Here is a 27,117-nt window from a genome sequence, read left to right as displayed (position 1 = left end):
CTAGGTATGTACTAGAAAATAAAGAAAACTTAACTAAACAATTACCTAAAAAACTTTTTATTGCATTATTTATTGGATACATATGAGAAAAAGGTGTTAAGAGGAGTCTAGAAAACTCATATAATCTAAGTTTGTCTTGTAGGGAAGTAACCAAGTTAAGTTCAAATAAGTTTGAACTTCCCTCAAGATCAAAAATAGAAAATAGGACACCGTGAGATGTATCCAACAAATCATACAAATCAAAAGTTGGGTGCTTTATGAGGACAAGTAAAGTAGAAAGAGTCTTAAAGAAAGAAGGCTTATCTTCCTTGGGCACCACCAAGAAAGTAGCACAAGAAGTGAGACTAAGTGAAGTCCACTTCTTCTTCACTAAATCTTGAAGTTGAGATTCTTTTTCTTTAAAAAGGATTTGTTTTTGAATCTCCAATTCATGACTAGTGGCAACATGAGGGAAAAAGTAAAGGTCTTGATGAATGAAGAGAGTCTTTTTTAAATCATTTTCAATGGGAAAGTGACTCTCTTCAAGCATAAGCCCTTTAGAAGAAATATTATCCTCCTTACTCTTCTCTAAGAGTGTTGGTTGTTGTTTTTCATTTTCTAACCACTCTTGAACTTTTTCTATACTTTTCTTTATTTTTTCTTTCTTTTCTATTTTCTTTTCTTCTAAGTTCTACCTCTCTTGTTGTATTTTCTTCCTCATGCATACTCCTAGGGACTCTAACTTCTTTGCCTATTTGAGATCTAGTTGGAACAATCCTAGGTTTGGATCCACTAGTTTCTCTCTCCTCAACTAATTTTGCAAGTAATTGTTTTATTTCCTCCTTATTCCTTGCATTTTCTTTTTCCCTTTTTCTAATTTCTTCCTCTCTTTTTATGTGTTCCTCTTCTTTTTTTCTTATGTACTCTTTTAACTCTCTAATCTCATCTCTAACACTAGACCTAGTACTACAAGAATTATGATCATGTACACTAGAATGAGCACTCATCTTTGATTAAGAAAAGGTTTTCACAAATTTGTTTTCAAAAGGTTGGTAAAAAGGTTTTCACAAAGAATGAGTGATAAAAAGGTTTTCACAAAAAGGTTTTCAAGATGCAAGATTGGTATGAAAAAGCCGAAGTATACAAATTGAACTATCAAGGGAGTTGGACTACTAAGAATCACTTAAAAACCAAGTCTTTTCAAGTAAAAATTACTAAGCCTTTTCACACTTTTCTCACAAAACAATTTTTTTTGCACAAAAGTTAAGTGTGTGTGTTGTGCACGCCCCCCTAGTAGGCAAATGAAACCTTCTAAACGAAACAAATAAACAAAGTAAAGTCCTAGGCAAATATACTACCAAAGCTTTAAAGCATGCAAAGGAAAGCACTTAAAGCATATGCTAGTCGGTTTCCTAAGTGAAGGTTTTCAAATCACCTTCAAACTACACGAAACTACCACCAAAAAAATGAAGAGGTTTAAAATGGCCAATTATAACCCAAAATGAAAGAAAGAAAAGGCCAAATACAAAAAGGCCAAAAATAAAACAAGAAAGAAACAATTAAGAAAAAGAAATTGTTGAATCTCCAAGTCTTCAAATCTCCACCCCTTCATAATAAACACCCAAGGTTAGCCTTTCAATGGTGTTTGCACTCTTTGATTTGGTGTGATCCTCCAAAGTTCCTTGGACTCAAATTGGACAGCCCCTCCACTCAATCCACCAAGAAAGGATGTGGTGTTTAGAAGCTTTCCTCACCTAGGTCAAGAAGAAAATCAAAACCCAAGAGTACAAGAGGCTAAGGAATAAAAACTAAAAAAGTACAATTAAAAAGGCTAAACTCAAGTGGAGATTGTGCTAACAAACTTAAGAATAGAAGAAAGACTCAAAAACTAAAATTAAGGCACATTAAAGAAAGCTAAGCACACAAGAGAATAATTTCTAGAATGGCACTAGAATAGAATTTAGCAAGTAGGCTTAAAATGGAATGATGCACTTAATATGTTTGATTTAATGTTTCATACAGCCATACACTAGTTTTTTCAAAGGTCTAAGAATAACTCCATTGCTAAGGTAGGAAAAATTTTTGTCCCAAAGTCCACAAGTCTAGCAAGGTTCCCTTTTTCTTATTTTTGTTTCTTTTGTTCTTTTTTGTGCTTGCCCAAGTCTCATTTTTGATGTTCAAGGTCCATCCACTTTTCTCTTTTTTTTTTATACTATAATCCTTCCTTTGCTTGGGTTTTACACTTGTGTCTAACAAATAGTTTAGCAATAATTTTAAGAGTATTCTTTATAATATTTTGTGATGGCTTAATGAGACAACAACTTGAGTGAATTTTAAAACTTTTAGTGTGCAAATGTCCAGCAGTAAAATATGCACATAAAATTCACTCTCATGCTCAAAACATCAAACAATATATAGGCATACAAGTGCACTAGGAGATACTTCAAATTTGGCCAAAATTTCAAGGCATAGATGTGCAAAGAATGTAATCACACATGATATTTTAGGAATGTAGAACATGCTAGAACTAATTAGCATGCATGATTGACTTCTCTAAAGCACATATAAGTCACGGCCAATTCATCAAACATATGGCATGTATGTCATATTTTTCTCATTTCAATGGTTAAACATAAAAACTTGGAATTTTTTTTTCAAGGTAGTTCAAAGAGACAAACTCATGACAAAATCGGATGGATTAAAAAAATAAAAACATTAATGTATAACATGCAGCCCAAAATTTTCAACAACTCAAAAATTTAAAGAAAAAGGCAAGAACCTAAATAAGAAAGCCTAAAATGCCAAGATGATTCCCAAGGAATATATGGTATGAATCAACAATGAGAAGAGATTTATGAATCATCAAAATATGGCAACTATGATGATTCAATTAGGCACACTTAGAAGACATGTAAGGAAGACATGACATGACCGAAAATATCTAGAGACAAAGAAAGTGTTACCCTTGAAGAACCAAGGCTCTGATACCACATGATGACATCCTTACTTGCATGAACTTGAGATGATCAACAAAGAATAGGAAGCCTTCTCCAAGGATCAAGTTCTTCAAAGGTGGCACAAGGTTTTAGGGTGGATGATGATGGAATGGACAAAAATGAAGGTTGGGTAGAAGGTGTTTGAGGAAATGCATGAGAAGGTTACTCTAGGGTTGGCTCACTTCATGATGATGAAGGCCACTTCTAGGGTTGTTTTTCTCAAGGTGGAGATGGGAGGGAGGTGGCCGAATTAGCCAAGAGGGACTAAGGAAAGATATAAAGGCACAAAAGGCTCTCTTTATATTCAATATCCAAAGTATTTACAAGGTGTGGTGCCTAGGGTATTTATAGGAGTGAGAGGCATCTAGGGTTGCATTTAGGGTTGCATGGCCAAAATTCACAATGCCAAATGCACACCAAATGAAACCCAAATTAATCCTAGATGCAACTTGGTGGCCAATGATGGAATCTTTGGGTTTAGTTAGGCTACATCTAGGTGCATGATAAGACCATGCAACCTTTGCCCTCCACTTGGGCCTAAGCCTTTCTAACACCAAAAATAGGTCCAATAGTCACAAAATATGTCTAGGTTTTTGTTCTCACCCTAATCAAATACCTTAGCCCAAAAATAAAATCCTATGATCTAAAGCACCCCATAATACAAGGGTAAAATGAGAAATACAAAAGAAAATAAATCCTATGACTAAAATACCCCAAAATACAAGGGTAAAATTGGAAATACAAGTAAAATAGATCCTATGTCTAAGATACCCCAAAATACAAGGGTAAAAATGGAAAATCAAAGACAAGGACAAAATAGGAATAAAAATAAATGCTATGCTAATAAAAACTTAGGAGCTAAGGTTCAAAAGTGGCCTCACTCCTCCTATGGTTTTTCAACACTAACCCATTCCTTTTGCTTCCTTCAATACATCACCTCTTGGACTTCTTGGTCTTAGTGTTATTCCATCAGATTCTTTAAGAAGTGACTGTGCAAGTTGACTCAAATGATAAACAGACTCAAAATTGGATCCCATTCTGGTAGATACATCTTCTGCACTGTAATCTACTATTTCCTTTGTTATATTTGTTGTTGCATTGTTCACCTATAACAAAACCGCTAATCAATTCATGTATGAAGGTATCTAAAAAATCAAATCTGAAAATGAAGAATCACATATGAAGGTTATTAAAAATAGCTAGCTAGTATTAACTATGAGTAACAATAAATATATAGAGAGAGAGATAAATGGACACATGTAACGTGTCATGAGAAGAAAAAAAATGGTAGAATATTACGAGAATATTACAAGTCAAATGAAAACACAATTTTGTGGAGGTTTAAAACCGTCAAAAAAAAAGTTGGATTAGACAAAATTAAAATACATTTTGTGGCGGTTTTAAACCGCCAGAAAATGTAAAACAAGTTAAAGCATAAAATTGAAATGAGTTTTGTGGTGATTTTAAGCCGCCACAAAGTGATTGAATTTTCTAGCATCCAAAACCAACGCTTACAAAAAAACCCGCCACAAAATGTGTTTGGCGTCCATGGATCTTACGGTTATTAATGATGCTGGTAATGCAATTTGTGACGGCTTTTAACCTCTAGAAATTGTCAAAATAATCACCACAAATTACATTTTTTTGTAGTGTAGAGTTCATATCCACTTGCAAGGAGTGAGAGTAAGAACCTTTTGAAGATGGAGACCTCCTAGAGGATACTAACCCCTTCTCTTATAGCCATGGTATCATTTTTATGGGGGTAATGGAGCAAAAGATGACTCTGTAGACTTCAACATATTGTTGGAGTTTGAAATAGTAGAGACCATGATGAGTAAGAAGTATTAGGAGGTTTTACTTATATTGTCCCTTGAGGTTTCAGATGTTGTTTCATGGCACATTTTTACTAGAGAAGTTGGGTATAAACAAGTTGATCAAAGGACACTAAGCTTTAGAACCTAGCCTTGAAAGTTCTCCACCAATGGATAGTAAGATCCATCAACAACCACTTCTAGAGTGAGGGTATCATCACTACAAAAGACTTGATTCCATTATGGTGTCCATTGGAAGACAATGTAACACAAGCATACTATTTCTCAAGCACTATCTTTCACTGGGAAAGAATAGCTACCCAAGACCTAACCAGGTCATAGTGGTAGGATCTCTGAAACTTGTTATTGCCTATAATTTGGGATTTCTTGGATTGCTATCTGCCTAGGGATTTCCAATGGAAGCCACTAGAGAGTCAACATTGTAATGGATGAAGATTATTAGCAAGGATGACATAGGGCACCTCAAAGTGATCATTAATGAGCAACCTAACTACTAGGAGGAAGAAGGAAATGACCATGTTGATCATACACTAGAAGGCTAAGAAGACCAATTTCAAGAGATCTATCCTTAGCCACCAAAATCCACTCCAACAGTTCCACACCTACTCAAGGAGGGTTTTCAACAATTAGCCTCCCAAGGTACCGTAACGAGATTCCCTACATTGGATCTTCAACTTTCAAAACAACATCTTTCCTCTAGTCCTAAGCCAATCAACATGTTTTAATGCCCACAACATTCTTAGCATCAATACTTCAATATATATAATCTATATACATTACCTTAGGTTAATACATATAGAGATCAAATCATACAATTCTAGTATAACATATCAATGCCTATCAACTCATTCAAGACTAGCATATCAATGCTTAATACCTCAATCAAGTATAACATACCAATGCTTAACAACAATTTGACCATACAAATATCTACATATATTATGCCATATCAATATATATATATATATATATATATATATATATATATATATATATATAACTATCATCATCATACAACATACAACATGTAATAGACTTAATAATTTTATCCATGTTCACCAAACAACTCACTAAGCAACAAGCATTCATAATTTAATTTGTGCCCAACGTAACATACCTTGTGCCTGACATCATCAAGGCAAGGAGTCGTCTACCTTGTCCACGTCCAACGCCACTCCACCATGCTCCACATGACTTAGGTAGGAAACCCCTAGGACCTCACACCTAGTATGGCCAAACCCAAGCTTGACCCTATTTCAAGAAAAGAGTCTCTACCTAACTCACACCCAACATCACCACACTAGCGCTTGATGTCACCTCATTATCACTCAGCGTCATCTCACTAGCACTCAACATCGTCTAGGAAAAGAGCCTCTACCTTGATCATGTTTAGTACCAGCCAACTAGGGCCAAGCGTCACCATGTTAGAGACTTTCTAGTACTTTTATATCTGACACCATTCAAACCACATTTAGTGCCATCCTAACCCGAAACGAGTCTCTTTCCTCACACTCAATGCCATTGATCTTGCGTTTGACATGAACCGAGATAAAGACCTCTAATTAGAATCGTGCTCAACACCACGAAGGTTTGCCTAACGTGACTGCAATTTCTACATTTTGTAGATCATGAATTTGTCTCCCTTGCACTTGAAACTTAGAACAGTTAAGCAATGCACCAAACAACATGTAAACTTCATTCCTAACCCATATAATACCATAAGTTCAGCATGCACCAACAATTTGATTAAATCATCAAAATTCAACTCAAGTGCTCAAAACACAAAAAACCTACCCATTACATTCAATCTTTCGAAAATGTGACACATAATTACATTATTGGTGTAAATAAACTACATGCAACAAAATAATATAACAACAAAAACTCATAGCTTACCTTACCACACTCTAAGCAAGAGATGAAGGAATAAGGATAAGATGAACTTTCGAGCTTCAAGCATACAAGCTTCACACCAACCCACCAACTTGATCTTCAGCTAGAAGCCTCTGATCAAAACACACAAGCACCAACTAAAGATATATTGCTCTCTTGAGGAGTCTAGAAAGGAAAAAGAAGAATTAAGATCTTCAAATCTCCACTCTCTAGAATTCTCTCTCTCTAGGTTTTTTTTAGAATGAGGTTATATGGCCTGAATCTCAAAAGAAACCTTAAATACCTTCTCTCACTCAAGGTTAACTGAATGTTTGGTCAAAAAGCCTCAAAAACTCACCAAACTCTTAAGAGTTCCTTAATTCTCAAAGTCACTCAACACATCTTAAGAGCCCCATACACCAATATTTCTACTACAAAACAATTAACAAACTAACAGTGTTACAATATTTTTAGTCTCTTTATTATTTTTAGGATTTAGTTTAGTCCTATTATTTTTAAAAGGTGCAATTTCATCCTTTAATTTTCAAAAAATGTTTCATGTTGCCCTTCCGTTCAAATTAACACTAATAATGTTAATGTAATTAGGTGAAAGGACAACATTGAATATTTTTTTAAAAAATTAGAGGATCAAATTGAACATTTTAAAAATAATGGGATCAAATTGATAAATTGAACATTTAATAACATAATTCATGAGAAAAAAGTTGAGAAAATATTTTGTAAAAACACAAAAATTTGGGAAGAAAGAGTTAAATAAATGATGAATAATAATTAGTGACTTAATTAGTGGATCAATATTCAATGTACATTACTACCATTTATATTTTCATTATATATTATTTCATTCTTGGTATAATTGTTCAACTACTGTATGCACTTATAAATAGAATAATCTTCTCTTAGAAATAATACATTCATCAAATTCTTTTCTCTATCTCATATTGTTTTATTTGTTCTCTCTGTTATTATTTTTCTTTATGTTATTAGTACGATAGTTTTTCCTTCATTGGTATTGCAACATACAAGACAAAGTTGTGAAGAGATTTATCAAAAAAGTCATATTTTTAAAATCATATTTCAATATTAGATATTTTATTTCTAATCACATTTTATCTCTAATCATATTTTATCTCTAATCATATTCTTCACATTATTTATTTCATATAATATTTGTATTGTTCATATGGTTGTGAAATTTATTTAAATACAATCAGTTTTAAAGACAAACTCATGAAAATAAATTATTAGATTATTTTTGCAATGGTCTAGAAGACATTTTCAAATAAAGAAAATTTAAGAATATTTTCCATCAAAAGTGGGTAAATGGTGCAACAATCAAAATAAAAGAATTTTTTTCTCACTAGCCCTTCAAATGTCACGTCCCATTAATGAAACGTCTCATGTAATTAATTTTATTAAAATTTGTGGTCTATTTAATGTTGTACACATCAAATGACTCAACGATAATGATTATCGCCGCGTTTCTTCACATTTCCCAACATTAGAACCGTTGGATCCTTAAAGATATCTTTTTGTCTTTATAACTCTTTGGGATCACAACTCTTTATCATTTTAACCTTTCTCACTCTTACATCGTTCAAAGCTTGGGGGGCTTATGTACCAATTTGACTTGTGAGACTGAGGTTATGATATGACCGAGTCTGATTAATAGGTCAATTTTTTAGAGTAAAGACAGAGGACGCCGAGATGATCTCGAAATAGGAATATCGGATTGAATTTTATGATATCGGGTATTGACCTCGACACATTGAGGACATTGGATGTATACCTCATCATGAGGATGACCAACTTAACCGCTACTAATTATCCAAAAGGAACGACTATGACGGTTACATGGAAGGGGATTGGACGATAACGGAACAAGATAGGTAATTATATAGGAAAAAATGATATACACAAGATAACTAACTTGATCGTTGGAGTCCTTTTTGCAGGTACATCGAAGATGTTGAGGAGAACGAAGAACAACTTTGGAGACCAAGATCAAAGAGATGAACAAGGGAGCCGACTTGATCCTGGTAAGAACATAAGTTATTTGTCAGCTCAATTTTTGAGAGCGAAGACAGAGGATGCCGAGATGATCTCGAAATAGGAATATCAGATTAAATTTACGATATTGGGCATTGACCTCGATACATTAGGGACATTGCTCGTCATGAGGATAACTTAATTGCTACTAATTCTCCAAAAGAAACGACTATGACGGTTACATGGAATGGGATTGGACGATAACGGAACAAGACAGGTAATTATATAGGAAAAAATGATATACACAAGATAACTAACTTGACCGTTAGAGTCCTTTTTGCAGGTACATCGAAGATGTTGAGGAGAACGAAGACCAACTTCGGAGACCAAGATCAAAAAGATGAACAAGGGAGCCAACTTGATCCTGGTAAGAACATAAGTTATTTGTCAGATCCTTATAATGGTGAATAATAAACATGATATTTATTTACAGGTGGTGGTACAACCATTTCATAGTGATCTATAAAACAAATCATAGTAGCCACTTCATCTAATTATGTAGAAATTTTACCATTGCATGAGACAAATTGTGAATGTGTTTCGCTAAGATTTGTGATTCAACATGTATAGAAAACTTGTGGTTTATCTTTCGAAAAAATGACTTCAACAATTATATATGAAGATAATGATGCATATATTGCACAATTGAAAGAATGATACATAAAGAGAGATAAAATAAAACATATTCAACCAAAATTTTTGTTTACTCACAATCTTCAAAAGAATGGTGATATAAATATTCAACAAGTTAATTCACTCATGTGATAACCTAATAGATCTTTTTATAAAGTCACTTCCAAGAAAAGATTTTAAGTAGTTGATACACAAGATTGAACTTTATTGTCTTAAAGATACTTGTATGCATGAAATGGAGAAATAAATATTTAAAAAAGATGTACTCTTTTTGTTTCACTAGGTTTTTATCCCACAAAATTTTTTCTAGAAAGGTTTTAACAAGATATTCTAAATATTGAACATTCAATGGAAAGCGTTATGAATGACAATTAGTAGTTTAATCAGTAGATGTCAATATTCAATATATATTATTATCATTTATATTTTTTTTATATATTATTTCCTTTTTTTGTGTAATTATTAAGCTATCATGTATATTTATAAATAGATCAATCCTTTCTTAGGAATATTATATCAGTCAAATTCTTTTTTCCTCATATTATTTATTTGTTTTCACTATTTATTATCTTTCTTTTTGTAGCTATAAATCATGAAATAATTGAGACAACCCGGACATTTCAAAAAATTTTATAGAAATTAAGTTTAATTTATTTATGATATAAACATATTTTTAATATATAATATAAATTTTTAGATGATAATTTATTTTAAAATATATTTTGACTTAAATATGTTTTTAGTTTTTCAAATTTACGATAAATTTATTTTTGATTCCTCAAATTTAAAATTATTATATTTAGTCTCTGTAATTTCAAAAAATCTTATTTTAATTAATAGAATATAAATCTTCCGATATTTCCTATTTTGATTTTTTTTAAACAATGTATACAATATTTTGATTATTTTTAATCAACGTATACAATAAATAGAAAATACAAAAAGTAAACATATATGTTGCAAATATTATTTTATCAAAAAATATTTTTTTTAATATATTACATTATATATGTGAACATTAATATAATATATATATATATACTATAATTAAACTTTTTTTAAAAATTAATTCATTTTTAAGGAGTATTCCTTATCACATGAAAATTGATTTCCTTCGAAAATTTGATGGACATTAAATAAATGAATATCTCATCTGAATTTATATTTTATACATAGACAATTTAAACATATACATTTATCTTATTAAAGGCAAAAATATACTTTTTGTCCTTTATATTATTTATTAGATTCAATTTAGTCTCTTTAATTAATTGAATCAATTTAGTTCCACATCTTTAAAATGTATCTTAATGTTTGATTTTCAGTCTCCTTCGTTTAAATATTTAACGGATATGACATGTGTCATGCCCCATGGCTGGATATCATGACAAGTGGCACGATGACATGACACTTGGCATGACAGTATGACACGTGTCATGACAACATGACATGCGACATGACACGTGTCAAATCTGTTAAGTATTTAAACGAATGAAACGAAATATCAAACATTCAGATACATTTTAAAGATGAGAGACTAAATTAATTCAATTAATTAAAGTAGGACTAAATTGACACTAATAAATAATATAAGGGACGAAAAATATATTTTCTTTTATTAAAATATAACTTATTTTTAAAATATATTATTTTTTGTATAAAAAAAATATGCATGTATCAGCCCCACTAAATATAACGACCCGCCGTGGTCCCTACACTTAGTGGAATCGCACTAAAAATAGTGAACTAAGATAAATAATAAAATTGGATAACTTATAAATACAAAAAAAACATGAAAAATATATACGAATCATTAAGTTTTTAAGTATTAGGTATTTATACAGTTATCCAAAACTACTATCTCCTACTATCGGTCAAGCACACCAAGGTGGTAACTCTAACACGAGGATCAAAACTTCCCGTCTTGCAGCGATCACCTCAACTCTAAGATAGCCTTGACCTGCTCTCATACCAAGTATGATCATCGCAGTTCCACTACATGGAAACAAAAGGGTAAGCTAGAGTTCAAAACCAATCATACAAGTACAGAATAAAATCTATACTACACATCATCCAACTATCAGTCATGTTCATAGAGTCACACCATACTCTATCCAATATTACTCATGCATCCATTAATCATCAAGCAAGACACCACACACTTCATCATATTAACAATCATGCAATAAATGCATAATAATCATCATCACAAACGACCATACAGTTCAACATAAAAACCCATCTCATTCATACAATTTAGAAATAACTTTAATACAACAACAACAACAACAACAATATACAACTTAATATTTAATGCGCCGTCACGCATGTACAACTGGGAGATCTCCAACAACTGAGGTTGAGCAGTCTAGGTGGCATAAACCTTACCGAATCCAATGTTTGACCTATCTCAACCAGGTTAGGTATAGTACAACGTTAGGAACACCGAAGAGAACCAGGTATAGACAACAATAGACGATTTCTCAGGTGTGCCACTTAGACTCGGAGGTCCAGTACTACTGTCAGGACAGAAGGGTTTGGGTATAAGCCTACCACGGCCTTGGCTAGCTTCACCAATCCACATGTGGAGTTAGCCCACCCACTATCCTCCAAGTACCACGCACCCTCCAGTACCTAGTCAAAGACTACATCTCTAACTAGATACCTTACTCAAATTGGTCATTCAACCATGACATGGATTGACTATTTCCATGTCGCCCACACGGTACTAAGAGATTCAACTTTAAAACAACTTTCAACTTATCACCTTAGTACTATGTATCTCAACATCTGGCCGTTTGTAATCAGTATAGCTCGGCTTGGCCCTTATATTGTGGTCGCTTTGTACACGTGTACCTCGACCTTGCCCACACACGGGATCAACTAAGTCCTAGAGGAGAACAATACAACGTCCACTCCAAGGGACAACTTCCCAAGGAGGGTTTTTCAACAAATTGGGCTCTCAGAGCACCACAACTATCTCAATTCACACAATGGGATGAGCAACTTCGAAAACATCTCCCCTAGTCCTAGTGATCAACAACTCATCATCACAACTTAATAAGCGTAACAACTTAAACAACATACAACTTTTCAATAATAGACATCTTATCAATTTTACAACAATATACATCTTAACGACAATAGACAACTTACAACATGCAAACAACTTAATTAAACAACTATAGTAATTACAATATCAACTTAATGCAACTTAACAACTTTATAAACAACTTCAACAATATACAACATATTTAAAATTCATCTTATATAAACAACATAAAAACAACTTAGTTTTTACAACGTATAACATATTATCAACACACAGCATATTAACAACTTAAGTTAGCAACTACTCAATCCACACCTAACAACTTAATCAATCTACACTCTAACTTCCCTCACCTGAAGATTGGCTCAAAATAGCCAATAACTGAGAAGAAGTAGAATTCCCTTCCGAAGCTCAACCCAAAACTTCAATCCTCCTTAAGCAAGCTTCCTAAACTGAATTTCAATAAAAGACAGAAGGCATTAGTGACCTAGAGGAGAAAAGGAATCATACAAAGAAATTTGGGAGAGAAAGGAGCTCACAGATCCAGAGTCCTTCTCTCTAAAACTTCTCTCTAAAAACTCATTCTCCTTAACTGTCCCCAACCCCTATTTATAGAAGTTCCGGAATGGCCAGAACGGCCTGTACCGAAACCGGAACGGCCCGTTCTGCACTCCCTCAACACGTATAAAAACCACATGCAGAACAGCCCGTTCTGAAATCAAAACGGCCCGTTCTGGTATTCATCCAGAACGACCAATTCTCCATCCAGAACGGCCCGTATTCCTTCCGGAACGGCCCGTTCTCCCTCTAGAAGAACGACCTGTTCTCAGCTACGTTTTATAGATCAATTCAGTAGCTTGGAACAGCCCGTTCCAGATTGGGAACGGCCCGTTCTGGGCTACTAAATCACCTATTTTTTTTTTTAAAAAACCATGTTACACTAAACTCCATCTAAATCCTTCGTTCTAGGTGACAACAGGATGTTTCATAGAAAAGAAATTTTTTCATGCACAAAGAATTATCATTCCTATGGAAATATAAATCCTAATATTATGATACATGATGTTAATTAATTATAAGAGTCCTATTTATGGCTCAATTTGTCAATTTTAATTTTTAATGTTTTCTCAATAACAGGGAGAGAAAAATAAGCAGTTGGAGAAGGATATTAGTTGAAATGAATTATTGTTATCTCATCTTGATCCTCATTCAAAATAATGTGAACTAAAAGTTCAAAAGATAATTCATTTACAAAAGTTTAACCAAATGAATGGTTAAATAATTTATATATATATATCAATTGTTAATGCTCCAACAAATTGATGTTCTTGTTGGACAATATTGTAAAAAGTCTCAAATTCGCATGAAGCGCAATAAACTTATTAGTTCCAAATATAAGAAATTAGAAAAGGAGCTAAAAACCAAGATAGTCAAATCAAGAATATAAAAAGTCCAAACTATTTCCTTGACATAATTAATAAGTTCCAAAAGGGCGTAGGTACCTGAAATTTGTGAAAACAAAGAGATTTCAAATTATGACATGAATGTAAATATGATGAAACCAAAATGAAATTGATATTGATGATATATTTACATATAATATAGCGCTAAAGATGATAAATAATAATGAGGATCAAGAACCACAACTTATTAAATATTGTTGAAAAATAAATGATTGGCAAAATAATAGAAAAACTCAATTGAGGCAAAATTAAACTTGTTCGTCAAAGCAAAAGGTTTTTGGACCTATAGTTTAGTTGAATCATTTTGGACCTATAGTCTATACACTTGAAGATGTAAAATCATTTACATATGTAATATTTTTATGCAAAAGCAAAATGAGGATGATGAAATTGTGAGATACAAAACAAGACTAGTTGTCCAAGGATTTGCACAAAGACTCGATATTGATTTTAAAAAAATATGTTCACCTGTAGTGAATGCAAGTACTTTTCAATACTTAATTAGTTTGGTTATACATGAAAAACTTAATTTACATTTAATGAATGTAGTTATAACATATTTGTAAGCCTTTCTTAACGTTGACATTTATATGAAACTCTCTAAATGATTTAATTTGCCCTATGATGCAATTTCTAGAGAAGATTACTTGATCAAGTTGAATTAATCCTTATATGGAACAATGGTCAAATTTGTCCATGTAGATTTATAAAAAGATATGAAAATGGACTTGTCATAATTTTAGTTTATGTAGATGACATAAACATTATTGGAACTCCTGAAGAACTTTCAAAAGTAATATATTGCCTAAAGAAAGAATTTAAAATGAAAGATTTAGGAAGGACAAAGTTTTGATTGCAAATTGAATATTTAGAAAATAGAATTTTTGTGCATGAAGAAGCTTACATAACAAAGATGCTTAAAAGGTTTTATATGGATAAATCACATCCATTGTGCACTATGGTTGTACGATCTTTAAATGTTAACAAAGATCCATTTATACCCCCAAGAAAAGGATGAAGAAATACTTGGTTTTGAAGTACCATATCTCAATGTTATAGGGGCACTAATGTATCTTGCTAATTATACACAACTTGATATAACATTTTTTGTTTATTTGTTAGTGTAATTTATCAATGTTAAATGTAAACTTTACTGACAATACTAATTTCAATTGAGGTTTTTTCTTAACTTTATCAATATGATATATTTTATTTCCTTCATTAGTAATGTTGGAAATACTGATGGAGATTGGCATAGTGATGTCGAGGTGGCGAAGGAAGTTATCCAATAAAACTGTCAACCTTAACATTCACAATGGTTATGGAAGAAAAGTAACGGGTCTCGGCCTGGGTAAGAGATATATAAAATGATTTTTGGTAATAGAAAAGGACTAACTTGATCGTCAGAGTCTTTTTTGTTGGTACATCCAAGACATTTAGAGTGCGAGGAACCATCTTGCAGATTAAGAAGACGACTAATGAAAATCGACTTAATCCTGGTAAGAATAGTTAGTAAGATTTAGTTCTTCACCTACACGAAGACATCAGAATGGAGTTAAACAAAACCTTTATTACCTTAGAGGTACAATGGATATGAGGTTATTCTATTAAAATGTTTCAAAACCAGAACTAAATGGTTATGCAGATGCAAGTTATTTGTCAGTTCCTTATAATAGTAAATCACAAACGTGATATTTATTTACAAGTTGTGGTACAACCATTTCATAGAGATCTGTAAAACAAACCATAGTAGCCATTTCATCTAATTATGTAAAAATTTTACCATTACATAAGGCAAATCGTGAATGTGTTTGGCTAAAATTTGTGATTCAACATGTATAGAAAACTTGTAGTTTATCTTTCAAAAAAATGACATCAACAATAATATATGAAGATAATGATGCGTATATTGCACAATTGAAAGAATGATATATAAAGAGAGATAGAACAAAACATATTTAACCAAAAAATTTGTTTACTCACAATCTTCAAAAGAATGGTGATATAAATATTCAAGAAGTTCGCTTATGTGATAACCTAATAGATCTTTTTATAAAGCCACTTCCAAGAAAAGATTTTAAGTAGTTAATACACAAGATTGGACTTTATCGTCTTAAAGACAATTATATACATGAAAGGGAGAAATAAATATTTAAGAATGATATGCTCTTTTTGTTTCACTAGGTTTTTATCTCACAAAATTTTTCTAATAAAGTTTTAACGAGACACATTCTAAATATTAAACATTTAATGAAGGATGTTATGAATGATAATTAGTGGTTTGATCAATGGATGTTAATATTCAATATATAGTAATATCATTTATATTTTCGTCATGTTTTATTTCTTTTTTTGTGTAATTATTCAGCTATCATATATATTTCTAAACAGGTCAATCCTGTTATGTAGTTAGGTAATATCATTTATATTTTCGTCATGTTTTATTTCTTTTTTTGTGTAATTATTCAGCTATCATATATATTTCTAAACAGGTCAATCCTGTTATGTAGTTAGTTGACTTACAATATTAGGTGGAAATTAGTTGTTAACTGGTTGAACAGGTTACAATAGAATTTGTAAAACTAACTCTTTAAATAGTTAGTTGTGGTTGAAAACAGGATATATGAATCATTCTGTAATTTCCCTCTTACATTCTCAATGCAATAAGACTCGAAGTTCTTTGTCTCGATTAGAATTTCCTGGGTTCTCGAGGTCTTCGAACTCCTTGAAGTTCCTGGATTCTCTGTACTGTCTGTTTCTATAGCTTTCATATCAACTGGTATCAGGAGTCTTGTTCTTGGGGCGCACTTCTTGAAGTCATGGCAGAATCAACCAGATCTCAAGCAACTTTGCGTGAAATGGAAGAAAGGTTGGAAACTTGCATTTCGGAGAAACTGGAAGCGAATATGGTGGAACTCGCAGGTGCAATGCAAAAGACATTACAAGATTCATTGAAAGGGACGTTAACTGAATTGCTACACAAAAATCATCATAATTCTAGTGTGGGTAATCATCTTTCTAGTTCGAGTAATCATCGTGCTCCTTATGCTTGTGGTACTAGGATGGCTAGAATTGATTTTCCTAAATTCAATGGTGAAAATGTAAATCAATGGATTTATCAATGTGAGATGTATTTTGCAATTGACCTAACCCCTGAAGAATTCAAAGTGCGATTAACTGTAGTGCATTTTGAAGGCAAGGCAATGAAATGGCATCATGCCTTTGCAAAGTCCCAAAAAAATGATAATTGGCCAAATTGGACTAAATACATGAAGCTATTAAGAATTAGATTTGGGAATTTGTGTGAGGATCCTATGGTGGAACTGATGAATTTGAGACAGCGTTCTACTGTTACTGCTTATCATGAAGAATTTGATGCCATCATTAATCAGTTGGAATTATCTGAAGAATATGTACTTAGTTGTTTCTTGGGAGGGTTAAGACATGATATCCAAATGTTAGTGCGGATGTTTCAACCAACTACCGTGATGAAGGCTTTTACCTTGGCAAAGCTATATGAATCTACCAACTAAGGGGGAAATTCAGTGAAATCAATTCTGTCTAAGAGCTCTACCAAACCCTTAATTGCTACAAAACCTGTCACTTTTTCAAAGAATCAGGTGGATTCATCCAAATGGAAGTTGAGGAGAAATCTAACACCTGCATATATGAATGAGAGGAGGAAAAAGGGACTTTGTTATTTCTGTGATGAACCTTTTACGTATGAACATAGCCTGACACACAAGAAACTTCAGCTACACATGGTGGAGATTGATAAAGAGGAGGATGATGAGACATTGCAATTTGAGACAATGGTGAAGGAGATTGATTTTGGGGATCCATATATTTCTGTAAATGCTTTGACTGGGGTGCAAGGGTTTAGAACTATGAGAGTCACAGGAAGCTACAAAAAGAAACCCTTACATATTTTGATTGACAGTGGTAGTACACATAATTTCTTAGATGTTGATATAGCTAAGAAATTAGGGTGTAGGATTCAAGTTATGAAGCCTTTACAAATAATTGTTGCAGATGGTAATAAAATGAAGATTGAAGCAATTGTGAAAGAATTCAGCTGGTTTTTACAACATAATAAATTCCAAGCTGATATGATGTTAATTCCTTTGGGTTGTTGTGATATGGTGCTTGGAATTGAATGGTTGGTGACATTAGGAGACATTGTTTGGAACTTTGACAAATTAAAGATGGAATTTGTGGTAGATGGTAAGCGACATGTGTTAAGAGGATCTTCTCAGAATGGGATCAAAATTATTAAGAACCAACTAATGGAAAAAACTCTCATGAATGGAGTACATCTCTCTATGATACAAGTTTATCCGGATGAAGGACCTTTTCTACAGAGTTTAACTACTCATGCTCAACAGACAACCACTCCTACAGCAATTTCTGCCTTATTAGCTAAGTTTGAGGATGTATTCGAGGAGCCTACTCAGTTACCTCCTATGAGGGAAGGATTTAATCACAAAATTCCATTGTTACAGGGTGTAAATCCAGTCAATAAGAGACCTTATAGATATGTTGGCAATCAAAAAGACATTATTGACAAACTGGTACAAGACATGCTAAATTATGGTTTTATTCAGAGTAGCTGCAGCCATTATGCAAGTCCTGTTGTGCCGGTTGGAAAAAAAGATGGGTCATGGCAGCTTTGTGTGGATTATAGAGAGTTGAATAAAGGAACAGTGAAGGACAGGTTTCCTATTCCCTTGGTAAAGGACCTCATGGATGAATTAAATGGTGTTATGTTCTTCTCTAAAATTGATCTAAGGTCAGGTTATCATCAAGTCAAAATAGATCCAACAGATGTTCATAAAACTGCATTCAAGACTCATAGTGGCCATTATGAGTATGTAGTTATGCCATTTGGACTTACAAATGCACCAGCAACCTTCCAAAGCCTAATGAATGCAATTTTCAGTAAGTTTCTTAGAAAATTCGTATTGGTTTTTTTTTTATGATATCTTAGTTTATAGCACCAATGAAGTTGAACATTTACAGCATTTAGAGAAGGTGTTGTCTGTTATGAGGGAGAATAATTTTTTGGCCAAGAAATCAAAATGCTATTTCGGGGTGGACAAGGTGGAATACTTAGGCCATTTTTTGTCTAGTGAAGAGTTTCAATTGACCCGGTAAAAGTACAAGCAGTTAGGGATTGGCCATTACCTCAAAACGTGAAACAGTTGAGAGGTTTTCTGGGGTTAACCGGGTATTATAGAAGATTTGTGAGATGGTATGGGACTATAGCACGACCCCTCATCGACATGCTAAAGAAGGATAATTTTGTTTGGACTGACAAGGCAAAAGAGTCTTTTCAACAGTTAAAGACAAGATTGATGAATGCACCTGTTTTAGCTCTCCTAGATTTCAACAAAACATTCATGGTTGAGGTGGATGCTTCAGGGTATGGCATTAGTGTTGTGTTAATGCAAGATCATCATCCTTTAGCCTTTATCAGTAGGATCCTAAGTAAACAACAACAATCTTTATCGACCTATGAGAAAGAATTGATGGCAGTAGTATTTGTTGTACAAAAATTGAGGCATTACTTGCTTAATAGACATTTTGTGATAAAAACTGATCATAGAAGCCTCAAATATATATTAGACCAAAGATTATCCATGGCATTCCAACAAAAATGGCTAGTTAAACTCATGGAGTTCGTTTTCTCTATAGAATTTAGAGAAGGAAAGGAGAATGTAGCTACTGACGCATTATCGAGAATAGAACATATTGATTGCGAAGCACTAACTGTCACAAGCTTACAATCTGATTTGTTAGCTAGAATTTTACAATCTTATCAATCAGATCCTGATGTACAGAAATTGATTTCTCAATTACAAGCTGATGCTAATAGTCACAAACATCATTCATGGAATGGTTCTGAGTTGAGAAGGAAAGGAAGGTTGGTAGTTGGAAGGGATATTCAATTAAGACGAGATCTGTTACAGTGGATGCATTCTACTGCAACAGGTGGGCATTCAAGAAGACATGCGACTCTACAAAGGATAAAAGCTATAGTTTTTTGGAAGGGAATGACAAAAGATGTACATGAATTTGTGAAAAAATGTAACATTTGTCAACAAAATAAATATGAAACCACTGCTTGTCCAGGGTTATTACAGCCATTACCAATCCCTGGACATGTATGGCAGCATATTTCCATGGATTTCATTGAAGGTTTACCTCTATCTAAGGGAAAACAATGCATTTTTGTGGTGGCCGATCGGTTGAGTAAAGCTGCCCACTTCATGACCCTTACTCATCCATATACCGCTTGCACTGTAGCTCAGGCTTTCATGGATACAGTTTTCAGATTAGATGGATTTCCCGAGTCAATTGTCAGTGATAGGGATCCTATCTTTCTCAGTAAATTTTGGCAAGAGTTAATGGCTTGTCAAGGGATTCAGTTAAAGCTTTCAAGTGCTTACCATCCATAAACAGATGGACAAACAGAAGTTGTCAACAGATGTTTGGAAACTTATCTGAGGTGTATGTGTTCAAATACTCCACAGCTCTAGCCTAAGTGGATACCATTGGCTGAATGGTGGTATAACACCACTTTTCATACAGCAATCAATGCTACACCCTACGAAATTGTCTATGGACAACCACCTCCTGCTTCATTACCCTATTTGCCAGGAGAATCTAATGTGGAACTGTTGGATAGAAGTCTTACTAAGAGGTTGAAGGTTTTAAAATTTCATTTGAAAAGAGCTCAAAATAAAATGCAACAAATGGCCAATAAACATAGGATTGATAGACAATTCCAATAATTGAAAAGGTGGGGCTAGTAGCTTACAAACTACAACTGCCAAATACATCACAGATTCATAACGTATTTCATGTATCTCAGTTGAAGAAACATATTGGGGATGTTGTCATTTCAACAGTGTTTCCAAGCCATATTACTAATGCAACCAATGCAAGGGAGCCTGAGACAATTATGGACAGAACTTTCATCAAGAAAAGGGGACAAGCAGTGACAAAAGTTTTAGTAAAATGGAAGAATCAGTGTGCGGAGGATGCTACTTGGGAGTTCTATTATGATTTACTTAGAAAATTTCCTCAATTTTTCAATTCTTGAGGACAAGAATTCTTTTAAGGGAGGGAAATTGTTATGTAGTTAGTTGACTTACAATATTAGGTGAAAATTAGTTGTTAACTAATTGAACAAGTTACAACAGAATTTGTAAAATTAACTCTAAATAGTTAGTTGTGGTTGAAAACAGGATACATGAATCATTATATAATTTTCCTCTTAGATTCTCAATGCAATAAGACTCGAAGTTCTTTCACTCGATTAGAATTTTCTGGGTTCTCAAGGTCTTCGAACTCCTTAAAGTTCCTGGATTCTCTATACTGTCTGTTTCTATAGCTTTCATATCAAATCCTTTCTTAGAAATATTATATCAATCAAATTCCTTTTTGTCTCTCCTATTATTTATTTGTTTTCACTATTATAATCTTTCTTTTTATATCTATAAATCATGAAATAATTGAGACAACCCGACATTTCGTGGTCACTAGTGGTATGCGAGTTCAAACAAAAAAAATAACAAGTAGTTCTCACCGAATTAAAAAGAATCTATGGATTTCCACCCGCTCCTTTGACCGTAATGTCGGTGCTGATCTCACTCGAATAAACAAATCTATGATGACGTAATTGCAAACGCTACTTTGAGTAACTTTAAAGATAATCTCAATAAATTGTGGATCTACGTGATATTAAATTCAATTTTTTTAGTTATAAAAAAATCTGATCAAAAGAAAAAAAATTAGAGTCGACTAATCTAGATTTTAATAAAAATTTATTATCAATAAAATCTGAAAATATTTTATACTAATAAAATATAACCATTATAATGGAAGGTTGGAGTAAGAAAAACGCGTAGTTGATTTATTAAACCTTTTCACCTTTTGGATGTGTTCTAACCTGGTCGAGATATGGCACTCGACCGAGGACATATAATGTCGAGATGTCATTTGATGATATGCTCGACGACAAACATATCGGTACAACACATTAGTTGAGAGGTTTGGTAAAAAAAGATAAGACCAGTTATACAACGTCCATAACGCGTAAATAGCAACAAATATTTTACTCATAGATAAAACAAAGTTCAATCCGGTAGGTATAATATAAATATTAAGAGATACATCAAGAAAATTTAATTATCAGAGTTTTTTTTTACAAGTATTTCCCCAACCAAAGAAAAGAAGAGGATATCACATCATCGGAAAACGAAATCAGAAAAGGAGAAATCTTGCCTGGGGACATCTGCATTCAAGTCATTTTCGACATTAAGACATTCAGAAATTTTAGAGAATAGGGATAATATTATTGATATATTTATAGTATTAAAAATTTTATATATAATTTTTAAGAGTATAATTATATATCATAATTATTTTTTACAAGTTTTTATATCTATGATTATAGTTAAAGATGAAAATAAACTAGGTTAAATTATATTATATTATAATTTAACAGGTTTGAACTTAACTTTCTTTAAAAATATATATTCTAAGTATGACTTATTTATCTATCATAAATATTTTTTAAATATTTGATTAGAACTATAATCTTAAAGACCTACTTTATAATAATTTAATATTAATAAAAATATAAAAAAAAATATGTTAAATTTTATAAAAATTAAGTTTAATTTATTTATGATATAAACATATTTTTAATATCTAATATAAATTTTTAGATGATAATTTATTTTAAAATTTATTTTTTACTTAAATATATTTTTAATTCTTTAAATTTATGATAAATTTATTTTTAGTACCTCAAATTTAAAATTATTATTTTTAGTATCTGTAATTTCAAAAAATTTATTACATAAATCTTTCGATATTTCTTATTTTGATTTTTTTAATCAATGTCATACAATCTTACTATTTTGATTTTTTTAATCAACGTATACAATAAATAGAAAATACAAAAAGTAAATATGTATGCCGCAAATCTTATTTAATCAAAAATTAATTTTTTTTTAATATATTACATATATATGAATATATATATATATATATATATATATATATTATAGTTAAACTTTTAAAAAAAAATTAATTCGTTTTTAAGGAATTTTCCTTATCACGTATAAGAATTAATTTCCTTTAAAAATATTAAATAAATGAATATCTCTTCTGAATTTATATTTTTTACATACAACAATTTAAATATATACATTTATTTTATTAAAATATTATTTTTTAGATAAAAAAAATATACATGTATCAGCCCCACTAAACTCCATCTAAATCCGTCGTTCCAGGTGACAACAGGATGTTTCATAGAAAATAAATTTTTTCATGCACAAAGAATTATTATTCCTATGAAATTATAAATCCTAATATTATGAAAAATGATGTTAATTATGTTAGAAAAATAAATTTAATAGAACACAAAAAATATATTTAGATTTATCAATAAAACCAGTATCAACAAAACACAAAGAGCAAATTAAATAATAGGTTTAGAGTAGCCTGAGTTGAAGCACGCAGAGCGCTATCCTTAGAGAAAAAAACGCCTCCACTGCACTGGTAATTTAGAATCTTATAGTGCGCTCCTCTTCCAAGATACGTCAACCTGTTACGAATGCAGCGAAAGATCCTCGAACCAAAAATACCGTTCCAAAATTATAATTTTGTAATAGAAATAATATTGAGGGAGAGAGATAAAAAAACTTGCTGTGTGTGTTTCTATTTTTTTTCATTACTTTTCTCACGTATTAAAATATATATATAGGCACACTATTAGGCACCTTTTTCAACTTCAACAGTACGTGCACCAACTTTTAAGAATTTGTTTTGCGAGCATTTTGATAACAAATGGATGTACTGTGCACGTGTAACTAATCGGAGAAAAGCCGTGAGGCTTGGTGAAAGGGGCACAATTTGAAAACTGTTTTTTGGTTTTGAAACGTTATAAAAAAATATTAATTAAATTAAATATTTAACTTAAATTTTAAATTATAAAATAATTTCTTAACATATTAATTATAAATTTATGGATCACAAAATATTTTTTATCTATAAAGTTGGTGCACCTTAAAAAAACCAAACACCGATGCAGTGTTGGGAAGGAGAAGAAAACACAAACCCAGGGATCCAAGGAATGGATAAGGGAAGGAAAAACTATGTTGCTCACTGTCTTGTCCTACCATATCCTGCACAAGGACACATCAATCCTATGCTTCAGTTCTCCAAGCGTTTGGTGCAGAGAGGAGTGAAGGTGACACTGATAACAGTTGTGTCCAATTGGAAGACAATGAGCAACAAAAACATCACTTCCATAGAAGTTGAGAGCATCTCAGATGGCTATGATGATGGAGGGCTTGCAGCAGCAGAGAGCCTTGAGGCTTACATAGACACATTTTGGAGGGTTGGATCAGAAACTCTTGCTGAGCTTGTTCACAAGCTTGCAGGGTCAAGCCACCCTCCAGATTGTGTTATCTATGATGCTTTCATGCCTTGGGCTCTTGATGTTGCAAAGAAATTTGGACTACTTGGTGCTACTTTCTTCACTCAGTCTTGCTCAACAAACAACATATACTTGCATGCTTATAAGAAACTGCTGGAGTTGCCTCTCTCACAGACAGAATATTTGTTGCCAGGGATGCCAAAGTTTGCAGCTGAGGATTTTCCATCTTTCTTGAACAAATATGGGTCATACCCTGGCTTCTTTGGTGTAGTTGTGAACCAATTTGCTAATATTTATAAAGCAGATTGGGTTCTTGCAAACACATTTTATGAACTGGAGCAAGGGGTAAGTGAGTTGACAAGCTGAAAATTCTGTTCAATCATTTGATTTGTTCTCATGACACAACTTAGATGCAATTCTGCATGTGCTTTTGGTGATGTTTTCCAATTAGAATCGAAAGTAGCTGCTTCAGCTTTAGCTACTTAAATTTTCGATATCCTTTTTTATTTCTCATCAAACAAATGACATCTTCCGGAAATCCTAGCTATTCTTAGCATCACATTGGGTAGTCTCATTGCTATTATCCAAACAAGCATGAAATTGAAATAATTGTTGGAGATTCAAATGGTGGATAAGTTTTGCAGTAACCCGCAACACAAAAAATACTTATAGAACTGCATCTAAGTTTTCTTCCTATTTTTATTAATTGGAATAAATTAGAATGTTACACAGTAGTGAAGGTTAGTGACTTTGACTAGCTGAAAATTCTGTTCATTAATTTGACTTGTTCTTAGGACAAAACTTAGATGTAGTTCCCCATGTGCTTTTGATGTTATTATTCAATCAAAATTGAAGTTTTACAGTAACCCTAAACACCACAAATACTTATAGAACTGCATCTAAGTTTTATCCCTATTCTTATTAATTGGAATAAATTAGAATATTGACAGAAGTGAAGGTTAGTGACTCTGACTAGCTGAAAATTATGTTCATTAATTTGACTTGTTCTTAGGACAAAACTTAGATGTAGTTCCGCGTGTGCTTTTGATGTTATTATCCAATCAAAATTGAAGTTTTACATAAACCCTAAACACCAAAAATACTCATAGAACTGAATCTAAGTTTTATCCCTATTCTTATTAATTGGAATAAATTATAATATTAGACAATAGTGAAGGTTAGTGACTTTGACTAGCTGAAAATTCTGTTCATTAATTTGACTTGTTCTTAAGACAAAACTGATATGTAGTTCTGCATGTGCTTTTGATGTTATTATCCGATCAAAATTGAAATTTTACAGTAGCCTTAAACACCAAAAATACTTACAAAATTGCATCTAAGTTTTGTTCTGGTTCTTATTAATTGGAGTGAGTTAGTATTAGACAGTAATAGTGATTTTGTTGGTAATATTGATGATTCAAATTTGAAATGAAATTCATTTTAGGCTGTGGATTGGCTGGTGAAGATTTGGCCATTAAAGACAATAGGACCATGCTTGCCATCTATGTATTTGGACAAAAGACTGCAAGATGACAAGGACTATGGTGTTAACATGTATAACCCAAACTCAGAAGCATGCATCAAGTGGCTTGATGATAAACCAAAAGGGTCAGTTGTGTATGTCTCTTTTGGGAGCATGGCAGAGCTTAGTGAGGAGCAAACTGAGGAACTAGCTTGGGGTTTGAGAGATGGTGGAAATTATTTCATATGGGTGATTAGAGATTCTGAGCAGGGTAAGCTTCCAAAGGACTTTGTTGGCACATCAGAGAAGGGTTTAATAGTCGCATGGTGTCCTCAACTACAAGTCTTGATACATGAGGCTTTGGGGTGTTTTCTCACACACTGTGGTTGGAACTCTACATTGGAAGCTTTGAGCTTAGGAGTTCCACTAATTGCAATGCCACTGTGGACAGACCAGATCACAAATGCAAAGCTTGTAAGGGATGTGTGGAAAATTGGAGTCAAAGCTGTTGCTGATGAGAAAGAGATAGTTAGAAGAGAAACAATCACACATTGCATAAAGGAAATATTGGAGACTGAAAAGGGAAATGAAATAAAGAAAAACTCCATCAAATGGAAGAATTTGGCCAAGAATTATGTTGACGAGGGAGGAAATTCTGATAAAAGTACAACAGAATTTGTAACTGAACTGGCTCATCGCTGTGCTGCATCAAAATGATGGCGGAGAATGCTCTGATAATATATAAAAGTTGTGTGCCGCTGCCAAATTTCGCTATGCTAATTCTGCTAAGAATAGTTATTGTTGGCATCTTTATGTAGTAACGAGAAAACAAGGTTGCCAACTTAAATTAGTGTGTTCGAATTCCGGTTAAAAACTTACAAAATTAGTGTGTTCGATTTCCGGTATGTCTTTTAGAACATCGTTTGTTCTAGCATATATTTCTGTAGTAAATTATGCATGTTGATTTGCTCAATCATAATAAGAGTTTATTTTTTTCTTGTGCTCTATCTCATTGAAACAAAAAATGGACCAATAGTCCAATACTTTGCAACATATTTAATTAAATCATCTTACATATCAGCAAAAGGCTGCCAATAAATCGGTACCTACAAGTTAAAGGATCACCAAATGCACGGCACTAGGTATATGCATTAGGGGTATAAGTAATTCCAATGTCATTTGATAGAGAAGCAAAAAATCACACTTTGGTAAATACAGTTGACTTCACTCAATTGTTTCACTGGACAAACAAACATTTCCACAAAAGCTTGAGTTCACTTTAAATGAGTTTAGAGTAAAACA

The 27,117-nt window shown here is 32.6% G+C and overlaps 2 protein-coding genes across 2 annotated transcripts; both read left to right on the top strand.

The window, feature by feature from the left end:
• Positions 1–204: 204 nt before the first annotated feature.
• Positions 205–21,188, top strand: LOC109805631 (uncharacterized). The gene is made up of 3 exons (XM_020367798.3): positions 205–8,739; positions 9,033–9,116; positions 15,123–21,188. The coding sequence occupies exons 1-3, from the start codon at positions 8,667–8,669 to the stop codon at positions 15,266–15,268; spliced, it is 303 nt and encodes a 100-aa protein (XP_020223387.1). The 5' UTR covers positions 205–8,666; the 3' UTR covers positions 15,269–21,188.
• Positions 21,189–23,976: 2,788 nt separating this feature from the next.
• LOC109805628 (UDP-glycosyltransferase 74G1) lies at positions 23,977–26,822 on the top strand. The gene is made up of 2 exons (XM_020367793.3): positions 23,977–24,698; positions 25,798–26,822. Exons 1-2 carry the CDS (start codon positions 24,000–24,002, stop codon positions 26,530–26,532), a joined length of 1,434 nt encoding a protein of 477 aa, XP_020223382.1. The 5' UTR covers positions 23,977–23,999; the 3' UTR covers positions 26,533–26,822.
• The last annotated feature ends 295 nt before the right edge of the window (positions 26,823–27,117 follow it).

This window comes from Cajanus cajan, chromosome 1 (genome assembly GCF_000230855.2).
Source record: "Cajanus cajan strain Asha chromosome 1, NIPB_CcT2T_4, whole genome shotgun sequence".
Taxonomy (NCBI): Eukaryota; Viridiplantae; Streptophyta; class Magnoliopsida; order Fabales; family Fabaceae; genus Cajanus; species Cajanus cajan.
This window is presented reverse-complemented; position numbering and strand designations above follow the sequence as displayed.